Source organism: Equus caballus, chromosome 5, assembly GCF_041296265.1.
Source record: "Equus caballus isolate H_3958 breed thoroughbred chromosome 5, TB-T2T, whole genome shotgun sequence".
In the NCBI taxonomy this organism is placed as follows: Eukaryota; Metazoa; Chordata; class Mammalia; order Perissodactyla; family Equidae; genus Equus; species Equus caballus.
The window spans coordinates 78,506,591-78,533,895 of record NC_091688.1 but is presented as its reverse complement, the minus strand read 5'-3'; the positions used below and the strand labels follow the sequence as shown (position 1 = coordinate 78,533,895).

Genomic DNA, 27,305 nt, shown 5'->3' with positions numbered 1-27,305 from the left:
CGCCGCTGTAACCCCAGTCTCTAGAAACCTGCATCATAGACAAGGGCTCAATAAATATGCTATAGTCTTACTGAATGAATAAATGCCATTAGGCTCATATCTGCGAATACAGCCATAAACAACCAGCAATTGCATTTTTTGTTTGTTTTTAACGGAGAAGTAGGCACTCAACAAAAAGAAGTAAAAGCAGGGAGTCAAGAAAGTGACTTTTATCCAGAGCGTCCGCTGTCTCGTGTGGCCGCAGTATGTCCGGATGTGTTAGGACTTCAGGACCTTTTCTGTCCCTGAATTATTTTCTTTCCTGAAAACTGTGTTGGATCCTTAAGCTTATGGTTCACTCTACGTTTTAGTGAAGGATTATTCCCGCTCTTTACTCTGTAACCGCCCTTTCGGCCACCCACACGGACTTGGAGAAGTAACCCGAGCTGGTTACGCAAGCGCCCAGTAGCGGATTCCGCGGCGCAGAAAGCTTTCCAGTGCGCATGAGCAACTAGAAGCGGCGAGGCGGGAAGTGTTGCGCAGGCGCGTTTGGCAGACTGGCTAAGTGGGGAGCTCTTGGAGGCGGCGACCCAGGCATCTGGGGAGCCACAGAAGTCGTATTCCCTTAAACCGTGAGTTTGCGACGGTTTGTTCCATGGCGCGGGATTGTGAGGGATTAGAAACGAATTCTGGATCATGACTTCAGTCTTGTCACAGCGCAGTACTCCCCACCCCCCCCCCCTCGGATCCCGCTGAGTCGCGGCGGGAAAGTGGTGCGCCTGCGCACTAAGCATCCTGTTCGGTCTCTGGGCTGAGGGAGGAAGGTCCCTGCCCGCGGAGCTCGCTGCCCGCGCTCGGGGAAGGATCCCATTCATTCCCCCTTCCCTTCCTCCGCCCGGCGCTCGTGGCCAGTATCGTATCAGTTCTCCACCAACTTGCATGGGGCTTTGGACCAGCCTCCTGACGCTCCCTTTCTGTAGGCAAACGATTCCCCCCGTCAGTCCTCTTCCTCGGGTCAAACCGCTCTCCCCGCTCAGGCCTTCCCCGCCCCGGCCCCACTCGCCAGAAGCCGGGCTCGCGGCCCCAGCGGTGCCCGCCGCCGCCGGCCGCCCGGGAGGCTCCCCGGCCGGGAGAGTTGCCCTCGGCGCCCAGCCGGTATGTCTGGAAGGTGAAAGCGAAGCAAATGGAATCCTTAGAATTGGCCCACAGTTTTCCTTCCTTTGGGGATTTGGACATAGGGTGCGTCGTTAAATGTTTGCCCCTTTGGAGGCAGGGGCATTTTTCAGTGCTTGGTTCAGTGAGTGATTTCAACTTCTCGTCTTCTCCAGTATTCTAATTTCCACAGCTGCTCTGCTGCCCCTCTGGACATGACCCCTTAGCTGGCATTTTGCATCCCACTTGTTTTGTGATGGAGGCGTCTTTGGGGATTCAGATGGATGACCCGCTGGCTTTTTCTCCCCTGCGTGACCGGTTTCAGGCGGATGGCTCGTTAAAAAAACATGAGCAGAATTTTAAACTACCAGGTATGTGTTTAATTCCGAAGATGTACGGCAACAATTCTGTAATTTCGATTATTTAGAAAAAATAACTTCCTGAATCTTAAAGTGAGTTGTGTGTTTATATAGGAGCATTTTACAAATCAGTAAAGCTTCCTAAGGTCTAGATTTAGGATTGGATTGCATTTTAGGATTGTAGTCCAACCATGTCATTTCACAGACGTAGTTGCTAAGGTCTAAATATTAGTGATTGTCTAAGAACACGAAGTTATTGATACCAGAACTAGAATTTCTCTTCTAGAGACCTGTGTTCCTGTATCTACTCACCATATTGCATTAAACTTGGATTTAGAAATCGACATTGGAGGGATTTTCTCTTAAGTATTCAAAAGCAGAATTCATCGACAAAAATAAATGAAGTTTATTTTTGTATTTATTTGTGGCAGTAGGTCACTGTATCTCAGTGTATACCATGAAGTGTTGTTTGACCCTAACCCAGACCTTGAAGTGAGAGAGAGTCAAAGAGTACCTGATCTTGTGCCCTGAAATGTGCGCCTTCATTCCTGCTCCAGCACAGTGCTGGGACATACTGGGTGTTTAATAAATGTTTGTTAAATAGAGGAGTTTCAGTCGACTCTATTTTTTTCCCCTAAAAGATAGCTAAATCTTCTTTTCCATCTTTGTCTTAAGCATATTTAGTGCTTGTCCAAAAGATACTAATTTTACCCTTTCATCTGTGGTGTATACGTAAACACTACAAAATAGACTTTAACCCCAACCTAGAAAAGTATGATGTCACACGCTTTTGCTTTCTGACTAAAACTCACCTCATCTTTGGTGTCAAAATGAGTATCCTTCCTGATGCCCCTGTTTTTGGTGATGAAAGCCACTGTTACTCCAGTTACCTATGCTTAAAACTTCAGAGTTGTCTTCGACTTATGTTTTGTATTTGCTCTGTATTCAGTCACCCAGCTTTCTTACTTTTTAATATGTATGGCATTGTCTCTTCCCATTCCCGCTTTCACCACATTTATTCCCTGACACTTTGCTCCTGGATTACAGTGAAGTTTCTCACCTAAACTGCCTGCTTTCACTTCTTTTCCATCCTCCAGTCCATCTTGTACATTGCTACTAAGAATAATCTTAAAATGCCACTTTCATCCAGTTTTGTGGATGCTGCACCTCTTCCCTTCCATTGTTCTTGCAATTACCTATTTTTCATGATTCACCTTTCCCTTATGTCTTTGGAGACATAGCACAATAACACAGTCATTGTATTATTATTCTTGTGTTGTTTAGCCCTGTGTGTATTTTGTCTCTTCAGTTGTAGTATAAGCTCCTTGAAGGCAGTGTGTCAACTAGCTCCTGATATGTGTTGTGCACTAGGCAGAGTGTATGAATGGATAAATCTGACTTGGTTCTAGCATCATGTTCAGGTGAAAGCTCCTATTCTAATATTCTTCTGAAAATCTGGGCAACAAAGGGGGAGTGGATTTTATTCCAGGTTTTCAAACTTTTGTGGCTTTTATGTAACAGAACATTGAACATTATAAACAGTACCTTTGATAATTTATAAAACATGCTGAAATGTTATTCATACAGTTCTTTTTTATATGATCTCAAAAGCTAAGGTTATATCAAAAACGTAACTTCAATAAGGAGTAAAGCTGATGAGGTCCAGGCACATAACCGTCTCATGATCTGATGTGATTTACTTTCCCCTGATGGAATAACTTTTGAAGGGTGGGATTTTTTATATGTCTTTGCATTACCAGAACCTAACAGTATCCAGCACATAGTAGGTGCTTGAAAATATTGAATGAGTGGTTTAATGAAAGGATATAAAGTAAAATACTTAGTGTCATGGAGGAATAACACAGCTCTTTGTTTTGGGATATTTGTCAGCTTTTTATAACTTTTTTCTGATAAAAATTACACATGGTTATTGAAGAAAATGTAGAAAGCCAACATGTGAAAATATTATCCCATTATTTCCCATGTTGACATTTTATTATATTCCTTTAGTTTTCTTGTGCATACAGAGATACATTTTTTAAAAAACTAAATTGGGATCATAGCCAACTTATTATTGTCTTTTTTTCTTTCTTTTTTTTTTTTTTTGAGAAAGGTTAGCCCTGAGCTAACATCTGCTGCCCATCCTCCTCTTTTTGCTGAGGAAGACTGGCCCTGAGCTAACGTCCGTACCCATCTTCCTCTATTGTATTTGTGGGACGCCTGCCACGGCATGGCTTGTCAAGCAATACCATGTCCGCACCAAGGATCCAAACCGGTGAACCCCAGGCCGCTGAAGCAGAATATGCAAACCTAACCGCTGCGCCACCGGGTCGGCCCCCACCAACTTATTTCTAATCTCGATTTTTTACTTAGCAATATATATCTTGAACATTTCCTATGTAATTAAATATTCTGTAACTTGATTTAAAATGACTGCCTAATATTCCATTGCATAGTATGCTATAATTTATTTAAATTGCCTTTTCTTATTGAACCTTTGGATTATTTTCCATTTCTTCCTATTAAGAAAAATGCTGCAATGAACAAAGTACCTGGCATAGTATTGGATCAAGTGTTTATTCTTTCATTCTTTCAGCAAGCTTTTTTTTTTAAGTATCTGCTATATGCCAAGTTTAGTTAAGTGATAAAGATCTGTTCAGTGAAAGAAGGAAGTATAAACTATGTATACACCGACTGTCTCCTGCATACTGTTGAACTGTACTGGAAAGCTTGCTTTTGGTGTGTTGTATAGATATTCTTAGCTCATGCTTCTAAAATGGGTTATCGATACCATCTTGGTTTGCCTGGGACAAATCCAGTTTATGCTGTGTTGTCAGAGTGTAATAATTATTATCAGTGCCCTTTTCACTCTCAAGAGTGTCCCAGTTTGGGCTAAATTTTATGATCTCCTTAGTTATAGGAGGTGTCAATCAGGCAGCACATGAAGCCCCAGAATTAGTATGACATATAATTCCTGGAGTGTCACTTTTACTCCATGGTAAGTGATTGAAAACATTTCATGTATATGATAAATATTTATTATTAAATGTCTACTATGTGCAGGCATTTTTCTGGGTGCTAGGGATAAATCAGTGCATAACATGCAAAAGTCAATGCCCTCAATCTAGCAGAAAGAGATAGACAGTAAACACAAATAAATAGTATGTTCCAAAGTGATGAGTGCTGTGAAGAAAATACAGAAGAGAAGGGAAAATGGGAAGTATCAAGGGAGGAGATTGCAATTTTAATAAGTGTAATTGGTTAGAGAAGGCTTCAGTGTGGTAACATTTAAACTAAGTTGGCGAAGGAGTGAGTTATGCAGGTATCTGGGGGAGGCATTCCAGGCAGAGGAAAAAGCAAGCATGAAGGCGGTGAGATGGGAGTGTGCCTGGCATGGAGGAATAGCAAGGAGGTCATTGTGACTGGAAGTGGGGGATGATGGGAGTGAAGTCAGAGGTGAGGAGAGGAGGTAGTTCTTTGGCTTTTATATGGAGCAAGATTTGAAAGTGGGTTTGAGCAAACATGATTTGGTGAGCTTTAACAGTCTCACTCTGGCCACCATGTTACCAGTAGACTGTAGGCCAGCAAGGGTGAAAGCAGGGAGTACAGTTAAGGAGGCTGTATTAAAGCCAACTTGGATGTATTAAGTAGCACGAAAAAAAAAATCACTTTAAATTTCAAAACAGAAGCCTAGACTTTCTTGTATAAAACATGGGCATTTAAATAATTTTTTAGCTGATGCACTTTCAGCATCTCCCCCCAGTCCTCAAAATATATATTCATTGGTCTCTGTCTTTAGTAGTATTTTCCTGCTTTTGACATGAATACTTTCTTCTGTCTGCTTTCATCTCCCACTTCAGAATTTGAGGATTTTGCATTCGTTTTGATTGTCAGGAAGTTTTACTATTGTTTAAAAATGTCAAAGTTGTTCTGTAGTGATAGGAGACCTCAATATAAATATTCTGAGTTTTGTAAAGATAGGTAAGTACTTAGTAAGTGAGTAGAGGTGGAAGCACATTGAGCTTACGTGATCATTCACATGCTTGTGCATTACAGTATTTTCTTATTACATGTATTTTCTTTCTGGTGGTTTCTAACATCTTATCAGCATTTCTGCTACTAACTGCCAGCTCATGCTTATGCAAAGGGAAGTTCCAAGATGTGTGGAACTCATAGGAAAACCATAAACTGTTATGGTTGGAAGGTAAAGTTCATCTGATTCAACTCCTTTGTTTTATAGATTAAGAAATTGAACATGAATGTGGTTTAATGATGAGTTAAATCCAGATCTTTAGATTCTAGGCTTTCTTCTTATTGGTGCTGTCCAATAAAGTTTCTGTAGTAACAGAAATTTCTTTATATTGTCACATGTGGCTAGTGTGACTGAGGAAATTAAATTTTAATTTGATTTAATTTTGATTAATTTAAATAGCCACTTGAAACTAGTGGATAGCATAATTCTTTATCATCCTCCTACAAAACTTTTGGTGTTATTAATCACGTACATACAGCAAAACATGCACATAAACACTTCAGTACATTTAGTAGTAAAAAGACTATAAACAGGGTTCTTAAAATATTTTGTCATATCGGGGCTGGCCCCGTGGCCAAGTGGTTAAGTTTGCGCGCTCCGCTGCAGGCGGCCCAGGGTTTCGTTGGTTCGAATCCTGGGCGCGGACATGGCACTGCTCACCAAACCACGCTGAGGCAGCGTCCCACATGCCACAACTAGAAGGACCCACAACGAAGAATAGACAACTATGCACTGGGGGGCTTTGGGGAGAAAAAGGAAAAAAAATAAAAAAATCTTTAAAAAAAAAATATTTCGTCATATCTAAACATGAATGATTGTAAGATACACCATTTTATGTACTGGTCAGACATGCTGTCAGTTATACTGTGGCACAGTGCTTTCTCATCACTTAGAATTTTTTATTTTGTATTTGTTGAAAGAGTTCTTTTAGGCCTAATTAGACAAATAATTGTATATCTCTGGTATGTACTTAAAAAGGAAAATGAACTTTCACATCTATCTCTTCTGAATCACTTTTTGTATTCAGGCTTGTTGATTTTCTGTTTTCCCCCTCACAATATTCTTCTCTATATACTGGTGATGCAGAATTTCTTTGAAGAATCCAATTTTAGAAAAAGCCATTATTAATGGGCTCTTAAGAGTCCGATTATGTGGAGCTGGCCTGCATTTGCTTTCTTCTTCACCATCTCTACCACTCCTCCCTACAACTATTTGGTTCTTCATGGTTAAATGTGAATGCTCCTCTATGATTTCTTGGATTTTTTCAAGTCACTGACACCTATTCCGTAAGTTTTGATGCTGGCTGACAACAATTATAAGTTACATCCCAATTTCAGAGTTATTAAAATTGTGTTTTAGAATCAAAGAAATGTACTATGAAATTGAACATATTTTAGTACCCGTTCATGGTGCTTTTCCTATGATACTGGATTTGAAACTGGTTGGAATTGACACTCGTTAGGGAATATTCTAATTGACTGTGGCAACCATGACTACTAGAAAGCTGGCTTTTCCTCCAGGCCTTGGTTTGGTTTCTAGAGTGAAGTGGTGTGGTAGCTGATAGTGAGGGACCTGCTGCTGTCTTTGGCTTCACTCTCTTGTAAACTTTTCTATTTTTTTCCTACAGCTACCTCTGAATGCTTATTATGATGGTAATAATTCATTCATTCGACAGATGTGCCTGGCACTGTTCTAACCAGGAGCTGAGTGTACTGTGGTGAATTATACAGACAGGGAACCTGTGCTGGTGAAGTTTATATTCTAGTGGGAAGAGACAACGGCAGACAAATAAACGGAATAATTTTACAGTAGATAAGTATGCCAAAGACGATAAACAGGGTAATGTGAGTAATGGGAGGAGTGCTAATTTAAATAGGATGGAGACTAAGGAGACTGTAACAGTTGAGCCAACCACATGAAGTTACAATGGCAGAGGATTCCAAGCAGAAGAAATAATAAGAGCAAACTCCCTAAAGAAATAGTAATAAGAATAACTACAACAATAAGAATTACCACTGTAACTTATTTAGTATTTACTGTGTGCCAGACATTGCATGAAAAGCTTCTCATATATATTATTCATTTAATCCTCACAGTATCTCCAGGGCAAGGGTACTGTTATTACCCCCTTTTCTATAGATGGAGAACTAAGGCTCACAGAGATAAGCTGTTTGCTCAAAGAAGGTCGTACTGGCTGGTAAATAGTGGAGCCAGGATTTTAACTGAGGCCTCCCATCTTGGAAACTGGCACGCAGAATTATTGTTATATTGCTTCTTGTATTGAAATCCATGAAGCTTTTCCAGTCCACCTATGAGATAGACAGGGAAGCGAGGGTAACATAGGTAAGTTCTTCCCATTTCCTTAGATGGGCTGATACAGTGGAGAGAATACTGGACTAGATCTCCTTGGTCTCTTATTTAGTCTCCAGCTCTTAATGTTCTTCCTCCTCAAGTTATCCTCCACATATCATCTTCCTGCTTAGAACCTTTCCATGGTTTTCACTTGCATTCTCTGCCCTTCCCTTTCCTAGCCACATTTCATTTCATTATCTCCCCCCTAACACACACACAGTAATCCATGCCTTTTTTCATTTCCATGTCTTTGCATACATAGTTCCTTCTTCCTAAAATGCCTTCTTCCACTTTTCTATTTGGTGAATGCTTCAAAACACAGCTTAAGTGTCACCCGAAGCTTCCTGGCACCTTCAGAAGTGTTCGTTCCCCTCACCCCCCACCTATACTATGTGCATTCCTCTATTATTACAATTATCATCTTGTATTAAGAGTGAGCTTTTAACATCTGTCTCTTCCACTAGGCTAAGCTCCTAGAGAACAGGGGCTGCACCAAATTTGTTCAGTTTCTTAAATATGCCCATTGCTGAGCATTTTTTAAAACACAATGTTTGTTAAATGAATCAGTCTATAGACTTATCAGCCATACCTCTGTGAAACTGGGCAAATGACTGAACTTCCCTGAATAGAATTTCCTTATCTGAAAAATCATGATAATAATTCATGTTCTGCCAATATCACTGTGCTGTTGTGAAGATCTGAAAAGATAATGCATGTGAAAGTGCTTTGAGATGTCTTAAACTGTTACACTATGCAGAGTATTCTGATAACTTAAAAAGTAGCTGTTGCTTGGGCTAGCTATTATAATAAAATGTGATGATTCCTAAGTATGTAGTTCTTTTGTATCCAGTAGTTTATTGCATTTTGTCTTACTGCCTCTCCTTATTTTAACCATGTACGTTTTTGTAAAGAACTTATATTTATTTAAAAGTAGCAATTTATCTGCTGTCAAAGATAGAGGATAATATTGGTAGTTGGAACAGTTTTTTAAAAATATTTCTTAACTTCCTCGAGAGCTTTAGTATACCACCTCTCTGAGGGTATACTGTGAATATTCAATACATAAAACTTTCTCAAGCCTGTAAGATTTTGTATCTTTGGGGGAAGGAAATAGTTTTCAAGAACATTGCATTGTGTTCTTGTCATGCCATCTAGTGATCATAGCACAAATTGTTTAGTTATTTTGTAAGTTTAGTTTCTTCATTGTGTTGTAGCTATGCAGTGACAGTGTATCCATTATTAAGTAATTCTAGAGTAAAAGAATTAATTGTGTGTGATTCTTGGGCTTAATCAGTTTTGTCTGTTAGTTTAAGTGGGGTGTGTGAGTTATGGCTACTTGATGGGGTTTTAATTATTCTTGTCATGATTTTGAGGTTTATTATAGCTATTTTTTTCTTTGTAACTTAATTACTCATGTTTTAGAATTAATTTCATTGAGTTTTTTTTTAAGTATAAGATATACTCTCATTAATTATAACTATAAATTCTTTTTTCCTTGATAGGCATTAAAAAAGATATTGAGAAGCTTTATGAAGCTGTACCACAGCTTGGCAGTGTGTTTAAGATTAAGGACAAAATTGGAGAAGGTAATTTGGGGATATACTTTATTATCTTTAGAAGTTATTTTTCCTTCTGTTTTCCTTGTATAATCTTGACTTTCATTATTAGTTCTTATTGAAAAATATACCCCCTTTTAAAAATATTAAGACCATGTAACAGTAACATGAAAAGAATGGAAGAATAAATAAATATTTACAGTAAAATAAATAGTCCTATTTGATTCTTTATGCTTTTCTACCATTAAAAGTATTGATGTGTTCATAACATATTAATGATAGATTAATTATTAAAAGTGGATATTTTAAGATTCAAATGGGGGGATTTGATCAAGGGAAGCCAAATATTTTTCCTCTTTCTCCATTGCAGTTAGGTAGAATTGTACATTGAAACATATATGAAACCTAAGATGGCAAAATGATGAAAATAAAGTGGTACAATATTTATAGGATTATATTAACATAAATACCATTGAGAGACTGGCACTCATATTGATTGAATGAAAGGTGAATTTGGAAGACAGATGTGAAGTGAATGAGAAAATAAAAGATTATAGAACTTTTTGGCTCTGTTGATAAATGCCTAAATAGTAAAAAACTTCCATTTCCTTGTTGCTTGCTTTGCACAATGGGAAGTGTCAGATGAGAAAAGGCTGTCAGTGGGGGCAGGGAAATTAGAAGATGAGGTGATTTGGAATGTAAGAAGCATATCTTTACATCTTTTTCCTTACATTTTTGGACACTGACTTAATGTTCAAAAACTTGGTTTTGGAAAACAGTGATTTCCTCCTAACAAATTGATAGCTTTTCCTGAAGTGGGGAGGGGTGGAGTGTGTTCTAAGGCTAAATAAGCTTGGAAAATATAGCATATGTACTTGCTTTTGGTTATTCATGACGTTCTTTAACACTTTAAAGACTCTGGGAAATTTTGTAGTAAAGGAATTAATTTGTTATAACTCCATATTTCTCAAATGTAATTGACTACTAAATCTTTTATTTTTTCTGTTTAACACTAAATTTAAAATCCCAGGTATTTTTGTAGGGTTTTTTTTTTCCCCTAAGACTATTGTCATTTCTGCTTCTAACAGACCTGTATCCAAGTCTTAAGTAAGTAATTTCAAATGATAATATTATAGAAAAATAATTATTAGAATAGATCATGACCATGGAAATATTTTATGCTAACCCAGTCAAACAGATTTACTATAGAGTTTTGGTAAATTAATAAACCCCTAAAGAACTGAGGACATTTAAGAATTTACTGAAGATTGAAGATAAGTTGTAGGGGGCTGGCCCTGCGGCCGAGTGGTTAAGTTCGCGCCCTCTGCTTCCATGACCCAGGGTTTCGCCAGTTCAGGTCCTGGGCGCCCGCGGACATGGCACTGCTCATCTAGGCCATGCTGAGGCGGGGTCCCACATGCCATGACCGGAAGGACCCACAACTGAAAATATACAACTCTATACCAGGAGGCTTTGGGGAAAAAAAGGAAAAGTAAAATAAAAAAAAAAAGAAGTATTTATAGATGTGTTGCTCTTTGTGTTCATTGTCATTAAAATATTGGTAATTATCATAATTTTATGGGTTCCAAACAGTTTTTAAGATCTATTTTAGCATTGTTTCATTAACAGTTTTAAAAACCAAATATTGAAAAATCTGATAAATTGTTTTACAGGCACTTTCAGCTCTGTTTATTTGGCTACAGCACAGTTACAAGTAGGACCTGAAGAGAAAATTGCTCTAAAACACTTAATTCCAACAAGTCATCCTATAAGAATTGCAGCTGAACTTCAGTGCCTAACAGTGGCTGGGTAGGCAATTTAAAGATATTTTAATTGAACCGGTTATATATTATTTTTAAGAGTTTTGAGTAGATGTCTAACAGGGATGATGAGATTGTCCATGAATTAAACATAGTTTTCAGTCAGGCCTGTGCAATTTGCTAGCAGTTTTCCTCTAACCTTGGAATGGTTAGTTAAATTTATATTAATTTTTAGAGTGGATTTCCTTTCAGGGTCAGCTTGACTTCCTGTTTTCTTAGCACTTCTTTTTCTAATCTTCCTGCCAAATCATAAACCTTGGCGTCCATGGTCTAGATGTTAAAAAAAATTGTGGGGAAGTCATATTTCACATCTCCCCAGCTATTGACAGCCTCATCTCATATTTTATTTGAACAGCAGAATCATCTGGCATGTCTTTCTCATTGGTCTCTCTCTGCTAGGTCATTGCTCTCAATATACCAACGTGATCTAGTGTCTCTTGTCACTCCTGTGCTGCCATCCCTCTTCCAGTTGCTCTGTCATTTCTTTGCTTCCCTTCACAGCAAGACTTCTCAAAAATTGCCTACACCTACTGTTTTCACTTCCACACCCTCCTTTCACAACAAACACGTTGTGGCTGCTCTCCTCTATGCTAAACTGAAACTACTGTAGGTAAGAGTCAACCATGATTCCATTTTGCCAGTTCCTGTTTCTGTTCACATGAACTCTAGGCAGTGTTTAAGATAATTGATTTGAACCATCGTCTTTTGACTTCTTTACTGCCCCATGCTCTTTGTTTTCTTCCTGCTTTATTTAGCTTTTCATTTTCAGTATCCATTGCCAGCTCTTCCTCTTCTACCTGAACCGTAATTGTTGGAGCTCCTCAGTGCTCTATCCTGGGCTCGCTTTCTCTAGACTCTTCCCTAGGTAGTATCGTGTTTCTACCTGGCTTTAAATACATAGTAACAATTCCCCTAAGTATATAGCTGGCCTCAGACCTCTTAACTGCAGATTTGTATATGTCCACCTGCCTATTTGCATTTCTACTTGGATACTGCATAAAAATCTCAAATGTAATATGCCAAAAATTAAATTTTAATCCACCTTCACCTGCCAAAAAAAAAAAAAAACCTTATTGCAGCAACCTGTTTTCATCTACCCGTCTCAACAGATGGCACTACCAACTACCCAGTGGCTCAAGCCAGAAACCTAGTCATCCTCTGACTCCATTTCTCTCCTAAACCACATCCATCACCAAGTCCTGGCCATTTTGCCTCCAAAATATATCTAAAAACCCATCCGTATCTTTCTATCTACTCAACAACAACCTCAGTCCAAACCTAGGTTACTACAATAGCCTGTTTCTTTCTCTTCCCTCTTAATTCTGTGGTCGTAAAACAGCCAGTGATCTTTAAAATATAAAAATGTGGATACTGTTAGTCCCACCACTTAAAATCCTTCAATAGTTTCCAAATGTACTTTGAAAAAAAAATCCAGCCTTATCTCATGGCAGTCCTCCCACCTCCCTCGCTCTGCTCCGGTTTCTTTAGTTCCTCGAATTTGTCTCGAGCCTTCTTACCTAAAGGCACTTCCCATTCTGTTTCCCCATTCAGGAAGACCCCTCCCCGTCTTTGCATGCTGACTGCTCATCTTTCTGATCTGAGCAAGAGTGGCACCACTTCAAAGAGGTCTCTGAATTAAATTAAGTTCTGTTTTTTCTCGTCACAGCACCTCTTGATCTCTTTCAAAACCCTCATCTCAAACTGTCATTATTTATTACCTTGTTTACTATCTGTTTTGTCCACTACATAGTAAACTCCATGAGGGCAGAAATCATGTTAATTTTAATTCTCCATTGCATCCCTAATGTGTAACATAGTGTTTGCCAAATAACTACCCACTAAATATTTATTGAATGAATGAACAAGCCTATTTCTTTGTTTCACCCTTCTGTTTATTATAGAGCATGAGGTGGCCTCTCTAAGACATGATTATATGCATTCTAGTCCCCTGAATAAGATCGTTTCTTTTTCTACACTTTAAATGTCTCTCTCTACCACTTTTCCGTTCCCTGTACTTTGAAACAGTGTGTGCTAAAAAAGTCTTTATCTGATCTTGCTTCCCTTCTAGCTCCCATGCTGGCTTTTCTTCTTTTCTTTGTCAGATAGTTCAAGGAAGTGGTCTTTATGTTCTGCTTCCATTGTGTCCTATTTTCTCTCCTTAAATTCTGTTTTGCCTCTAAATAACTGTTTTGCCTCCAGTTAAATTGCTCTCTGAAAAATTACCAGTTAATTCCTCTTGGCCAAACTAAAAGCCTTCCCTCAGTGTTCATTCTCTTTGACCTTCAAGCCGATCACCCTTCAAAACTCCTCACTTGGGTGACATTCCTGTCTGGGCTTTCTGGCCCATCTTCCTTATTTTGCCCTCCAACTTGAGACTTTTCCAAGGTTCAGTTTTCTCTTCTGTCTAATCATTTTCACAGCTTTGGGTTTCGTTTCTTTGCAAGTACTGTCCTGAGTTCTCACTTAAGATTTAGTTCTGTATCTAGATATCTTTATCAAAATGATGAGGTCTTAGTTTTGATGCTTCTTTTCCTCATTTCTCTACATACTTTGTTGGTATCCATGTTGTTTTACTCAATTAGGTTCAAAACCATGGAAATCAACTTTACCCTATTTTCCTCATCTTTTATGAAGCAGTGTGGCATAGTGGTTAAGAACATAGATCTGAAGCAGGCTGCCTGGATTGAAATCCTTGCCCCATGACTTACTAATTTAGTGACCTTGGGAAAGTTCCTTAACCTCTCTGTGCCTCAATTTCCTTATCTGTAAAAAAGAGGGAGGAAATAATAGCACCGTTCTCATAGGGTGTTGTGAAGATTAAGTGAATTGTTAATAGATGTCAAGTGCTTAGATCAGAGCTTGGCATATAGCAAATGCTCAATAAATGTTAGCTATTATTAATTTGTTTATTATTATTACTGTCTTATCTGCTATTGAGTTTTGTTAATTCATTCTTGTTATTCATCTTTTCCTTCTCATTCTGTCACTTCCCCAATTAAAACTATAATTATCTCATGTTTAAATTATTATAGTAACCTCACAACTGGTGCTATTTTTGTTTTTTAAAAAAAATCTTTATCTTGTACAAGTCAGTTAAATGTGTATACTGTCCTTTAAGTTAGTTTTCTATCATTATTTATGCATTGCTAAAATTACATTTTTAAAAGAACTCGGCATAAAATTTCAGTTCATTTGACCTTTCCTCTAAAGTTCATTGTGCATTTTTCCACTAGGGGGCAAGACAATGTCATGGGAGTTAAATACTGCTTTAGGAAAAATGATCATGTGGTTATTGCTATGCCATATCTGGAGCATGAGTCCTTTTTGGTAGGTTTTAATATTTCTTGAATTTTTATTAACTGAATATTTAATTGGAAACAATTTTATAACCTTATTCATAACTTTATTTTAGGACATTTTGAATTCTCTTTCCTTTCAAGAAGTACGTGAATATATGTTTAATCTGTTCAAAGCTTTGAAACGCATTCATCAGTTTGGTATTGTTCACCGTGATGTTAAGCCCAGCAATTTTTTATATAATAGGCGTCTGAAAAAGTAAGTATGGAAAGTTACCAGAAAATATTTACGCTTGAATGAATTTGTGCTATGAGGTCATCTTTTAGACATAGAACATACTGCAGCAGCCATGCACAGATTTTTTCTATTTCAAATTTTCATTGTGATTGGGGAAGGGGGAAATACAGTGAATGAGAAGATAAAATTGTGTTGGTACAGCAATATACATCATTAGATGTTCCATGGCTCAACGGAAATAGCACTTAGCTGAAAGAAACTTAGAAAGGATCTAGTCCTTTTTGACCTTACACATTTCTCTTATCTCTGTGTTGTGTTTTTCCTTTCTCGTAAATGAGGGGATTGCTCCATAGGATATCCAGTTTCCTGTTTGAACACTAATGTTCTGTTTTTATGTATATTTTTTATGCTGATTATATACATAGAGGCATTGAAAACTTAAATACTGCTTTTTATACAATATATCATAGTGAGTATGATAGGAAGAATAGAACTATAACTTCTTTTCTTGGGCTTTTAAAATACTCCTGACTTTTCTCTTTAATTTTCTTTAATTAAGTCAGATTTTTAAACTATGATTTTAATTTATTTTGCTTTTAAATCTGTTTAGTTAAAAATTAATCTGCTGTGATGCCATCTCTGCCACCATCAGAGAACAAAGGATTGTGCTTATATCCTGCATTCCTTGTCTGCCTTGTCAGTATAGGAGAAAGGGGATAAAAGATTTTTGTGTGTGTGTGGGATTTTCAATCCTAGTTAGCTATTAAATCCTTACCTTGTCTGCAAAACTTATTTTTTTTTCTTTTTTCAAGAATGTTACAATTTCTTAATTGATCCCCAAAAGAATTACAGTTTCTGTATGAATATGGTTTGAGCCTATTGTGATGTTACTAAGCTTTAACTGTTACAGAGAAGTAAAAAATGCTTGCTTTTGTTTCTTAGGTATGCCTTGGTAGACTTTGGTTTGGCCCAGGGAACCCATGATACAAAAATAGAGCTGCTCAAATTTGTCCAATCGGAAGCTCAGCAAGAAAGTTGTTTACAAAATAAATCCCACGTGATCACAGGAAACAAGATTTCATTGAGTGGCCTAGCAGCACCTAAGGAGCTGGATCAGCAGCCCACCACAAAAACTTCTGTTAAAAGGCCCTACACAAATGCGCAAATTCAGATTAAACATGGAAAAGATGGAAAGGTTCTACCTCTTTTATTTCTTAAGTACTAATATGATTTCAGAAATTTACTCCTTTATCCAACAAAGGGAGGTATAATAGTAGGATAATACTTGGCAATTAAAAAAATTTTTTTTGCATTTGTTATATACTCAATTGATGAGATTTTCACTAAGATTTGTAATGGATCATTTTACTATTTCAAAACTGAAATTTACTTGGAAGTTTTAGAATGTTTTTATCATTATACATTATATAACAAAAATGGAAAATAATAAATTTTCCCTGCATGTTATAAAATTCAGATTAATTATCCTTTTCAAAAGAAAGCATCAGTTATAGGGGAAAAATTCTGAAGTGTCTATCTCCATTTTAGCTGCACAGCCAAATGTAACATCCATGCAGGTGGTTTTTTAAATTTTTTTATTTGTGTATATATATGTATTTGTGGACTATGATAACATGTATGGGTGTTAAGCGTTCTGTCTAGACTATTTTCTCCGTTCACAGAAGTGTTTTGGTGCCTGAGAATGACTTGGATGCAGCTGTTTTTGTTTCATGTCACTTAACTCTTTCAAAACTATGGCAGAGTACAGCTGGCAGAAAGTGTTACAGATATAATCCTTATTTTCCTTGTTTTTGTTGGTATTGTAGGAGGGATCTGTAGGCCTTTCTGTCCAGCGCTCTGTTTTTGGAGAAAGAAATTTCAATATACACAGCTCCATTTCACATGAGAGCCCTGCAGTGAAAGTAAGTAATGTAGCTTAATAGTGCAATCATCAGCCAGTCGTACCCTGAAGAGAATTTAGAGGATGGCTAGATTAGTGTTTATTATCAGTAAGTTTTTAAAAGTAGGGTTTTGCTTTGGCAGAAGGTATTACTACTGCTTTGAGCATCTAGGCAACACTTTTATTTTCTCCAGTTTTTTCCTGAACTTTTCTGGTGGAATTTTTCATTATTTTTGGTTAGCTCACTATAATTGCTCTTTCTCTGAAGGAACATTTAGAACATTAGGCCTTTTCTTTCATTGGCTAGAATGTGAGCTCCCAAGAACTAACACATTTCTGACACACAGTTGATGGCATAAAGATATTTGTAAAGTTTACAAAATTGTCATCAGTGTTCAGTGGTTTTAAATTGACATATGATATCTTGTAACAGCTAGATAGCATGAGCAACAAATTAAAACCCTGATTTTAGCCAATGTAATTGTGCAGTTTACAGTTCTGAAATGGAGTTAGACACTAGAACGTAACTGTTTTATGTTTTTGTAACATATCAGGAAAAGTGCTAATAAAGTATAAGTCAAATATTTACCAAACTAGAACTAATTAGTAAATTTTAGTGTTTATTCAGAAAAACCTAAACAGACCTTAAATGTTTTCTTAGAGAACTGTTTATTTACAATCCAGTACCACATTCGGCAGTTTTAAAAGTTGTGATTCCACTGTTGTGTTTTGCCATCCTAGCATTTGAGGGCATCATGTTAAATATCATAAAGATAGAAAATATGACTTTTCTTTTACAGCTTATGAAGCAGTCAAAGACTGTGGATGTACTCTCTAGAAAGTTAGCAACAAAAAAGAAGGCTGTTTCTACAAAAGTTATGAATAGTGGTGTGATGAGGAAAACTGCCAGTTCTTGCCCAGCTAGCCTGACCTGTGACTGTTATGCAACAGATAAAGTTTGCAGTATTTGCCTTTCAAGGTAATGTGTTTTAATGGTGCTGTGAAATCACCAGCATGCTGCAAGGCAAGAGAGACATTGCATTGATTTTGGTGGGCAGTTGGTTTAGTGTGTGAAAGTCAGGAACAGCACAGTTCTGTGAACACAGGCACTGATGAGAGTGGTACCTTGAAGAGCACATGATAATTATAGTTAGGTATTGTTCATTTACCATGCGTATGCTCTTTGGAAAACACATTTGCTCTTATATGCAAATAATTTTGATGCAGGGGATAGCTCTTTTGGAACCTTAGAATTGCACATTTTGCTTGCTGATTTTATCTTGTTTTCTTTCTTTATTCCTGCCATTGTGGAATAACCAGAACCAAATAATAAAGCTCCTCTCTCACTCCCACCTCCAGCTCTTTGCCACATAAATTCCTCCCTTTCTTTCAAGTCTTGGCTTTCATGCGCCTTTCCCAGTTAACTCAAGTATGTGAGTGACTAAGTATATCAGTAATTAGTCACTCCAAACAGAAATGGATTTTTTTACCTCTGAATTCCTGTTGTATTCTATTTTTCTTTTATGGGTCTTATCATCTACTATCTTTTTTTATGCCTATAAGTTACCTTCAAGCCTTTCTGGAATAAGGCCTGGGAACTAGGTGGCAGGGCGGGGTGGGAGGACTGGTAGAAGCAAAATCTAGGATTTTTATCACACTGGATTATTGTCTGCTTTATGATAACTTTTATTTATGTAGATATCAAGGCAGAATTTAGTGTGAACTAAATTGATAAATGTTACTTTTTGGTCTTAAATAATTAGACTTTAACATAACTAGAGTAATCTTATTTCATTGTCATCAGGCGGCAACAGGTTGCCCCTCGGGCAGGTACACCGGGATTCAGAGCACCAGAGGTCTTGACAAAGTGCCCCAATCAGACTACAGGTATGTTGCACTAGAAATTCAGAACCCTATTAAAATTGACTGTCCCAGGTATGTTTTATTTTATGATCTTTGTCTATTTATCACTAATACTTAAGCTCTCCTGCTTTTAATTAAATTATGTAAGTGGTTCTAACAGTGTGGCATTCCCATTTTTGAGATAATGCTATTTATGAAAGTTTTTAATTCTAGTGTTGCCTTTTTTTTAAACAACTTTTTTCTATAGATTGCATTTTGCTTATCTTTTATAAGATGATTTTATCAGGGATTTTGTTAATATCGCCTTTGTGGGGGAAAAAATTGTGTTTAGTAATCTTTGCTAATGTAAGACTTATAGCATTTTATCTGTTTGCCTAATACCTCAAAAGTTTTCTGTGATGTACATATGATTGTGTGTTTGATTGAAATTATTTTTTGTTATAGTAATACAATATAATAGCATTAAAAGGATTTTAGAAAGAGAAAAAAGTCTGTGATGTAAAGAAGTTGTCATAGAGCCAGAACCCAGGAACATCTTATTGAATAGATGAATCCTGCTATTCACTTGGATTATGGACTTTAAAGAAATGCATTCATTCATTGTGTGTATTCTGTGCTTGCTAATGATACAAAAAAGTGAATGAAACTATTTGTGTTTTACACTCTAGTCAGGGAACACTCTCTAATAATTATCAAATAATCTGTTGAGTATGGTTATAAAACTTTTTTTTAACAGTTTATTAATTTTTTTGGTGCGGAAGATTGGCCCTGCGCTGACACTTGTTGCCAATCTTCCTCTTTTTGCTTGAGGAAGAGTAGCCCTGAGCTAACATCTGTGCCCATCTTCCTCTATTTTTTTATATGTGGGATGCTACCACAGCATAGCTTGATGAGTGGTGTAGGTCCGCATCCGGGATCCAAACCCATGAATCCAGGCCACCAAAGTGGAGCGCACTGAACTTAACACCATCAGGCTGGCCCCTGGTTATAAAACTTTATACAAGATATTTTAGGGATCTCTAACTATTCTTCACTGAAGGGATTATGGAAGGAAGTTTATGGAAGAGAATCTCTTTGAAGAGAATGTAAAATTGGGGTGGAGAGGTTGGCATTGAGGCCTGCACAGAGGAACTCAAGAAACAGCATGGTCTAATCATGCAGGAAACAAGTTTATTGTTGCTAGAATGTAAGATGGAAGTCAAGGAATGATGAGAAATAAACCTAGAAAGAGGTAGACAAGGTCAGATCACACGTGTTTAAGCGTCTTGGACTGTATCCTATAGGTGTTGGAAAGTTATTCAAGGAAAAGAGAATGGTAATGGTTGTGTTCCAGATGGAGTGTTCTGGCAGGTTTGCAGAGAGGATAGATCTTGGAGAGTGGTGGCCTGCTGTGGTCCACGTGAGAGGTGATGAAAGCCCGAATGAGGGCATTAGTAATAGGAATGAAAAGAAAGGTGAAGAATTGGAAAAGCAGAGCTTGGTGGATACTTGGATATGGGATTTGAGTGGGGGTTGGTGAGAGAGAAGGCATGCAGGATGTTTATCAGATTCCTAGGTTGAGGAACTTGGATGGATACCAGTAACCAAGGTGGAGAATAAAGAAGTTTAACTGGTTTACAGGGAAAGATAAAGTTGATTGGGGGCATAATTGGTTTAAGATATTTGTGGGACATCTAGATAGAGATGTCCGACAGAATAAAAGTATGTCTGAGGTTCAGGCAAGTCTGGGCTGGAAATATAGATGTGTCATTGTTGTATAAATGGTAGTTGAAGCCATGAAATGGATGGGCCAGTCAGGGAGAGTATGCAGGGGAAGAGGTTGGAACTCCGAGGAACCTCAGCACTCAAGGGTTGATGCTGAAAACGTTGAAGGAGCAGGCAGAGGTACGAAGGGAACCGAGAAAGGCAGATGATACGGTGGCCGAGGGAATAGAGAGCAAATAATTGGTGATACTGGGAGGCCAACAATTAGGAGAGAAGTACCTAAAAGAAAAAAAATGCGTTTCTTGACATGAGGCTGAGCTGGTCTTAATCTTATCTGCCAGAAGTCTGGAGATTAAAGCTTCTATCACAAAAGTTACCATTAGCATCTGGCTGAAGAAGAGCTTCTAATGTTCAGTACTTTTTACTAAAATGAAACACTTTCACTACTTTGGTGTGTAATTCTTGAGAAGCATCCAGTTTTTTCCCCACATAGCTATTTTTGGATTTCTTTTGATCTTATAAAATGTGCATTTACTTAGTGTTTTCTAATGATAAAATATCCTTTTAAACTCACCAACATGTTGCTCAAGAAAGAAAACTGTATTTTGTGTTAAGGATGTTAGGCCAGAGATGGTCAATCCTGGAATTACATTAAAAGCACCTAAGCAACTTTTAAAAAATACTGATGCCTGAGCCCTACCCCAGAACAGTTAAATCAGAATTTCTGAGGGATTGGGCCTGGCTTTCAGAATTTTTTTTAAGGTTCTCAAGATAATTCAAATGCATAGTAAAGGTTGAGAACTTCTGATGTAGATGAAAAATTATAGATTTGGGATTTTGTTTAAAGTTTATTTTCTGTTACAGCAATTGACATGTGGTCTGCAGGTGTGATATTCCTTTCTTTGCTTAGTGGACGATATCCATTTTATAAAGCAAGTGATGATTTAACTGCTTTGGCTCAAATTATGACAATTCGTGGATCCAGGGAAACTATCCAGGCTGCTAAAACTTTTGGTAAGCAGTTTTATATTATAGAACAAAACAAATGCCTTTTATTATCTCCTACAAATTACTTAATAAATTATTATGAAATTCTCTTTATAAATAAACATAGCCTGTATTCATGAAGTTCTCTGATGTTAAGTAGAAAATTTCTCAGTTGCTTGGAAATTAATTGCATTGTGTAATCAGAAAGTAATTTATCACTTCTCTACGTGTAGTCGTTTAATCTTATCAAGTACAAAATGCTATACTTCACTATTTAGAGTTCAACTTTATAATCTTAAACAAGAATAAGGAATAAAATCTCAACTGCCTGTAGTTATGGTTTGACTTTGTTACATAACTATTTTTAATAACAGGTTTTGTTTATTGTGTATTTATTAAGCATCAGGTGCTCTTTGGCCTACGTTAAATGATCTTAGTCTATACTCACAAACAGTTATAATACAGCATAAGGACTGCAGTAAGAAAGACAATAGTTGTAAGGTTTCTTGGAGTTAGGGTAGCAGAGAAGAGAAGTGAACAGAACACCTTTACTGATGGAGTATTCTTGTAAGCATATATTGGACATAGGAAGTCATCTCCTTAGCTACACAAGTTCTTGTACTTCAAGACTGGGATATACACTGTACCTCATAGGGCACCTGAGAATTCTCTCAGCCTGGCTCTGGCCAGCAACTTGAACTCAAATGCCTACCTTCTGCTATTCGCCATGCACAATTATAGTTAATACTTTCCAAAGTGGATGGATGTGATTGAGTCAGCATACTACTGCACAATGTGGAACACCCCTTTGGGACAAAATTTTAGTCAATGCACCTCAAAAGTAGCTGGGTTGCCTTGTGCCCAGTCCCAGGATCAGTGGGTCTTAATCAGGTTGCATATCAGAATTATCTGAGAAACTTCAAGAAATCGTATGCATCTCTCATCTTACCCTTTCCTGGAAAATGTGATTCAGAAAAATATGATGTGTAGGAAGGGTCCAGGCTTGTTAGTTTGAAAACATAAGTGATTTTGACCAAGAATTACTTCTAAGAACCACTGTGAAAATTATTGTCCCTTGCTTAAGCACCAGTGCCGTGGTCTAATCAGCCAGAAAAACTTAGTCGTGGTTGTGAAGAAAGCCTCATAATAGAGGCTTACAAAAAAATGTTTTTGCAGCAAGATCAATCTGCAACTTGTACCTTTCTTACACCTATTATAAGAAAATTTTGTCTGAGGATAATAGGGTGAAATAATACATACATACAAGGGAAAAGTGACCATGAATGGGAAGCAAGATTGATACCTTGGAAAGTATACTTTTACATGAGTATGATTATTCTCAGCTTATTGAGAAAATTTTGATGTACTATTGAATAACTTCACAAGAAATTCATGAACATGAATTTCATCAGAGAACACCAAAACATTTTGTTGAAGAACTTACATCTCTGCCATCTGTAGTGAAAGTTACAGTGAGGACCAACAATAGAAGTGCAACATCTGACACACAGATTCCCGGGCAAGTGTCACGATAACAGGCAAGAGCTTTTAGAGATTTATCGTTGTAATGCTTGTTCTCATGTTAAAAAAAATAATGCTATGTAGCACTTATCTCCGTGTTATTAGTGTTACTTCTGTAGTTATTTCAGTCAGATCTTACTATAACCTTGGGCTGAATACAGACCCCAGATCTCATGTTAAAAAAAATAATGCTATGTAGCACTTATCTCCATGTTATTAGTGTTACTTCTGTAGTTATTTCAGTCAGATCTTACTATAACCTTGGGCTGAATACAGACCCCATTGTAGCTTGTCATCAAGTACTTGTTGAATTGTGTCGAATACATTCAAAGGAAAAACCTTGAGCTAAAACAAATACCTGACACCTGGTAGTCTGTAACATAATATTTTTTGATTGAATGTATTAGTTTAAATTATTTTCCCTGGATAATGAGCCCTCTCTTTGGTCATGTAAGAAAATAATTTAGGCATGTTGTGTAACTTGGGGACATGCTGTAACACATACTGTTAGTTATTTCTTGACTTCAGAGTAGCCTATAAATTAAGGAATAAAACTGTATGACTATTCTCCTCTGGCCATAGTTTTCTCAAGAGAATAGGAATGATAAAATAGATGTAAAAGTGAAAAAGGATTGGCATGTTGTATCTTCAACAAAGTTAGCTTTTGGTAGTTTGTTTCCTTTGTCTCCTCCCTGCCTGTCTCCCCATCCCCTACCTTTTTTCTCTTAGTATTCCAACCCAGTAGTTAGATCGAAATATGTAAAAGTAACTCTTTAACATCCAAAGGTAGATTAATTTCTTTGTTAGCAATCAACATACCCGAGAAAGAAGTCTAAATGCTGTGCTACTCATCGTTTACAGCCACATTTCTGTTCAATAAGGAAATATAAGGCAAAATTAGTACGTTTGTGTGCTTAACTTATTTTTGCCCATGTCTGATGATACTCCTGTTGTGAACTCGTTTCAAAGATATTTGTTTTTTTTTTTTAAGATTGGCCCTGAACTAACATCTGTTGCCAGTCTTCCTCTTTTTTTTTCTCCCCAAAGCCCCAGTACATAGTTGTATATCCTAGTTGTAGGTCATTCTAGTTCTGTGTGGGATGCCACCACAGCATGGTGGCTTGATGAGCGGTGCCTAGGTCCGTGCCCAGGATCCAAACCAGTAATTGCCAGGACGCCAAAGCAGAGTGCGCCAACTTAATCACTCGGCCACAGGGCTGGCCCTGACATTTGGATTTTTAAAAACAGATCTGGTTTATTCATTAATTCATTCAAAAACATTTATTGGAACTTTATGTGCACCAGGTACTATTGTTGAGTCTGTGTGCTCAAAGAGCTTAAATTCTAGTGGGAGAGACAAACAAAAATATACTGTCAGACAGATGAGTGGTATTGAGAAAGATTAATGGTGGGGCCGGCCCCGTGGCCGAGTGGTTAAGTTCCCGCGCTCCGCTTCCACGGCCCAGGGCTTCACCAGTTCAGATCCTAGGCGCGGACATGGTACCACTTATCAAGCCATGCTGAGGCGCCATCCCACATGCCACAACTAGAAGGACCCACAACTGAAAATATATACAACTATGTACTGGGGGGCTTTGGGGAGAAAAAGGAAAAATAAAATCTTTAAAAAAAGATTAAAGGTGAAAGGACGTGAAGAAGGCTCAGCTGTTTCAGATAGATTGGTCAAGGACAGCATCTATAAGGATGTGATGTTTGAGCTGAGACATGAGAGGCTGAATAATGCCTTTTTGTCCAGTTCAACAGACATTAGTTGAGAACCTAGTATATATCAGACATTGTCGAAGTTTTGGGGATTCAAAAATAAATAAGATAGTCCCTGTCTTCAAAGAGCTCATAGTCTAGTAAGCAAGATAGTCATTCAGTTTTTCAATTACAATACAGGATGGCAAAATTAAGAATAGAAATCTTCACAGGATGCAACACAAGCTTAGAGTGATCAACTCTGAGAGTGCAGGTCTCACAGAGGTAATTCTTGATCTGAGTGGTGATGTAAGTGGGGATATCCTGGGCATACTGGGGAGTGCAGGGCATCCCAGGCAAAGACAGGAACCGTGTAGTCAAAGGCATATAGAAGCTTGGAAGGAGGAGACGGAATGGGAGCTGCAGCTGCAGCTGACTAAAAGATTACAGAAGGGTACGATGAAGCTGGAGAAGTTGACAGAATCATGTGAATCTCTTAGACGACTTAGTAAGTCACTGCTTTCTACTTACTATCTCCCACTTATGATTTGACCTTCAAATATGTTATGCAAAACACAAATATGGCATGTGGCGCTCTATCTCATACCCAATGTGACTATCTCTACAAAGCACATGGTTGGACTTGCATGTTTCTCATGAGAGAGGCTTCTGATATATTCAAATAATATAAAATGTATGTATTTTTTCTCTTTAGGCAAATCAATATTATGTAGCAAAGAAGTCCCTGCACAAGACTTGAGAAAACTCTGTGAGAAGCTCAGAGGTATAGATTCTAAGACTTCCAAATTAACCAGTGATATACAGGGGCCTGCTTCTCATGACCCAACTGTTTCAGAGAAGACTGACCATAAAGCTTCTCACCTTATACAAACACCTCAAGCACAGCCCTCAGGGACTTCAGTGTGTAAAGGGGACAGTAATGGTTGTGGGGGTCATTTTGATGTGTGTTCTACCAACTTAGAGGGCTGGGATGAGGTGCCTGATGAAGCTTATGACCTACTTGATAAACTTCTTGATCTAAATCCAGCGTCAAGAATAACAGCAGGAGAAGCTTTGTTGCATCCTTTTTTTAAAGATATGAGTTTGTGATCCTCCTTCATTTAACATTTGCTATTGTGTATTGTAAGGTGCAGTGAAAAAGAGTTCTTTGTAATATCTGTAAGTTCTTGATTAGAGACCAGGGCAGGAACAATAATTTATTTTAAAATTTTAGTGTTTACTCTGTTGGCAGATTCTGAAATATGGATTAAGATTACTTAAAATGCCGGGGATAGTTCTTTGGATTAACAACATGATCTTTGATTAGATCTACCCAAGTATAAGCAGATCTGTAGTGTCCCTAATTACTTGTCACTGCCATATGCAGAAAAAGGAACAGTTTTAGCCTAGTACACAGGAGTTGGAGATGCAAGTTTTATAATTAAGGCATGTGATAGGGATTAAATGAGTCAAAAGACTTAGTTTATTGGTTTCTTCAAGCTGTGAGCTATGTGTACTTTTGGAAAACTCAACCTGGTGCTGGTGCTCTAACCATTCTGTAGGTAAAGTAGATAATTTCCTCTTCTGGAAGCATATATCATACCTTTGATTTTATTTCTTTCGTACCTTTTATGAACACTAAACCAATTAATGAGAAAATGTTGGCGGGAAGTATCACTTAAAATTGAATATATTTATCCATTTGTAAAAGTATTTTGTGAAAGCATTTTTTGTGTGAATTGCTTTGATTTTCTTAATGGTTTCTCTCCTGAGTTTTCTGCCTTCTCTACCCCAACCTAACACATTTCCTTGGAAATTATATGGTGCTTTCCACGAAGTTTTTGGTCACTTTGTTAAATATTGCATGTGTTTACAGTTGGGAACTTAATGTGTACACTGGTTGATAAAGGGAAGCCGCAGGACCAATGTGAGGATTGATAGTCCAAAATCTTTTTCTTTTGCTTTGAATATGTTTCTTTTTTCACATCATCTTAGGTGTAATTAGGTAACTGCCGAAAGGAAAAGTGAACACAGAATTGAGAACATTATTGGAGATATTTCCTCTGCTTAGAGCCATTCAGATCTCTGTATCCTGTTTTGACTAAGTTGGTCCTGCTAAGAGAAGGATGATTGCTGGAGTCTTGGGTGGGTTGGGAAGAGAGAGAATGAAGTAGGCAAAATAGAAAAGGACCGAAAATAGAGGTTTATATATTACTACATTTCAAAATGATAAATATCAGTGACAGCATATCAAACTTCCTATGGGAAATAAGTCTGGGGGTGTGGATCTGCTGAGAAGTTTCCCGTTTAGTAGATATAGAGTATAGAAACAGCTTAGGGACATATAACATTCATTTTGTTATTTTGAGCATTGAAGTCAGTATGTCTACCTACTGTGTTTGGTAAGTATAGTATATGTATAAACCATTACCATTGATCTGCTCTGTCTTCTCATGCTGTAATCTTAAAAAAAAATTTGAATGTTCTTGAATTTTTATGTTTAATAAAGTTCTTTTATATTTTTTATATCAGACTATTTATTTGAAAAGTACCTTTTTTAAAAAACATATTGAGCAGGGGCCGGCCCCGTGGCCAAGTGGTTAAGTTCAAGTGCACTGCTTCAGCGGCCCGGGGTCTCGCCAGTTTGAATACTGGGTGTGGACACGGCACTACTCATCAAGCCATGCTGAGGCGGCATCCCTCATGCCACAACTAGAAGGACCCACAACTGAAAATACACAACTATGTACCGGGGGCTTTGGGAGAAAAAGGAAAAATTTTAAAAATCTTAAAAAAAAAAAAAAAGTATTGACCACTCAAAGTACTTTCCTTCTGGGTTTGATG

The 27,305-nt window shown here is 37.5% G+C and overlaps 1 protein-coding gene across 7 annotated transcripts; it reads left to right on the top strand.

Annotated features, from left to right (window-relative positions):
- Window positions 1–461: 461 nt before the first annotated feature.
- On the top strand, window positions 462–26,987 carry CDC7 (cell division cycle 7). 7 transcript variants are annotated; one of them, XM_070267299.1, is made up of 13 exons: window positions 494–611; window positions 1,308–1,502; window positions 3,604–3,819; window positions 9,378–9,461; window positions 11,105–11,240; window positions 14,485–14,578; window positions 14,664–14,806; window positions 15,728–15,980; window positions 16,612–16,707; window positions 17,486–17,664; window positions 18,490–18,572; window positions 21,117–21,266; window positions 25,177–26,987. In XM_070267299.1, the coding sequence occupies exons 3-13, from the start codon at window positions 3,741–3,743 to the stop codon at window positions 25,569–25,571; spliced, it is 1,692 nt and encodes a 563-aa protein (XP_070123400.1). In that variant the 5' UTR covers window positions 494–611; window positions 1,308–1,502; window positions 3,604–3,740; the 3' UTR covers window positions 25,572–26,987. The 7 variants fall into 7 exon arrangements, with proteins under 7 accessions (XP_023497440.1, XP_023497443.1, XP_070123401.1 ...); XM_070267298.1 differs by having other exon boundaries at window positions 597–1,134; XM_023641672.2 differs by lacking the exon at window positions 3,604–3,819 and having other exon boundaries at window positions 462–611.
- Window positions 26,988–27,305: the final 318 nt, after the last annotated feature.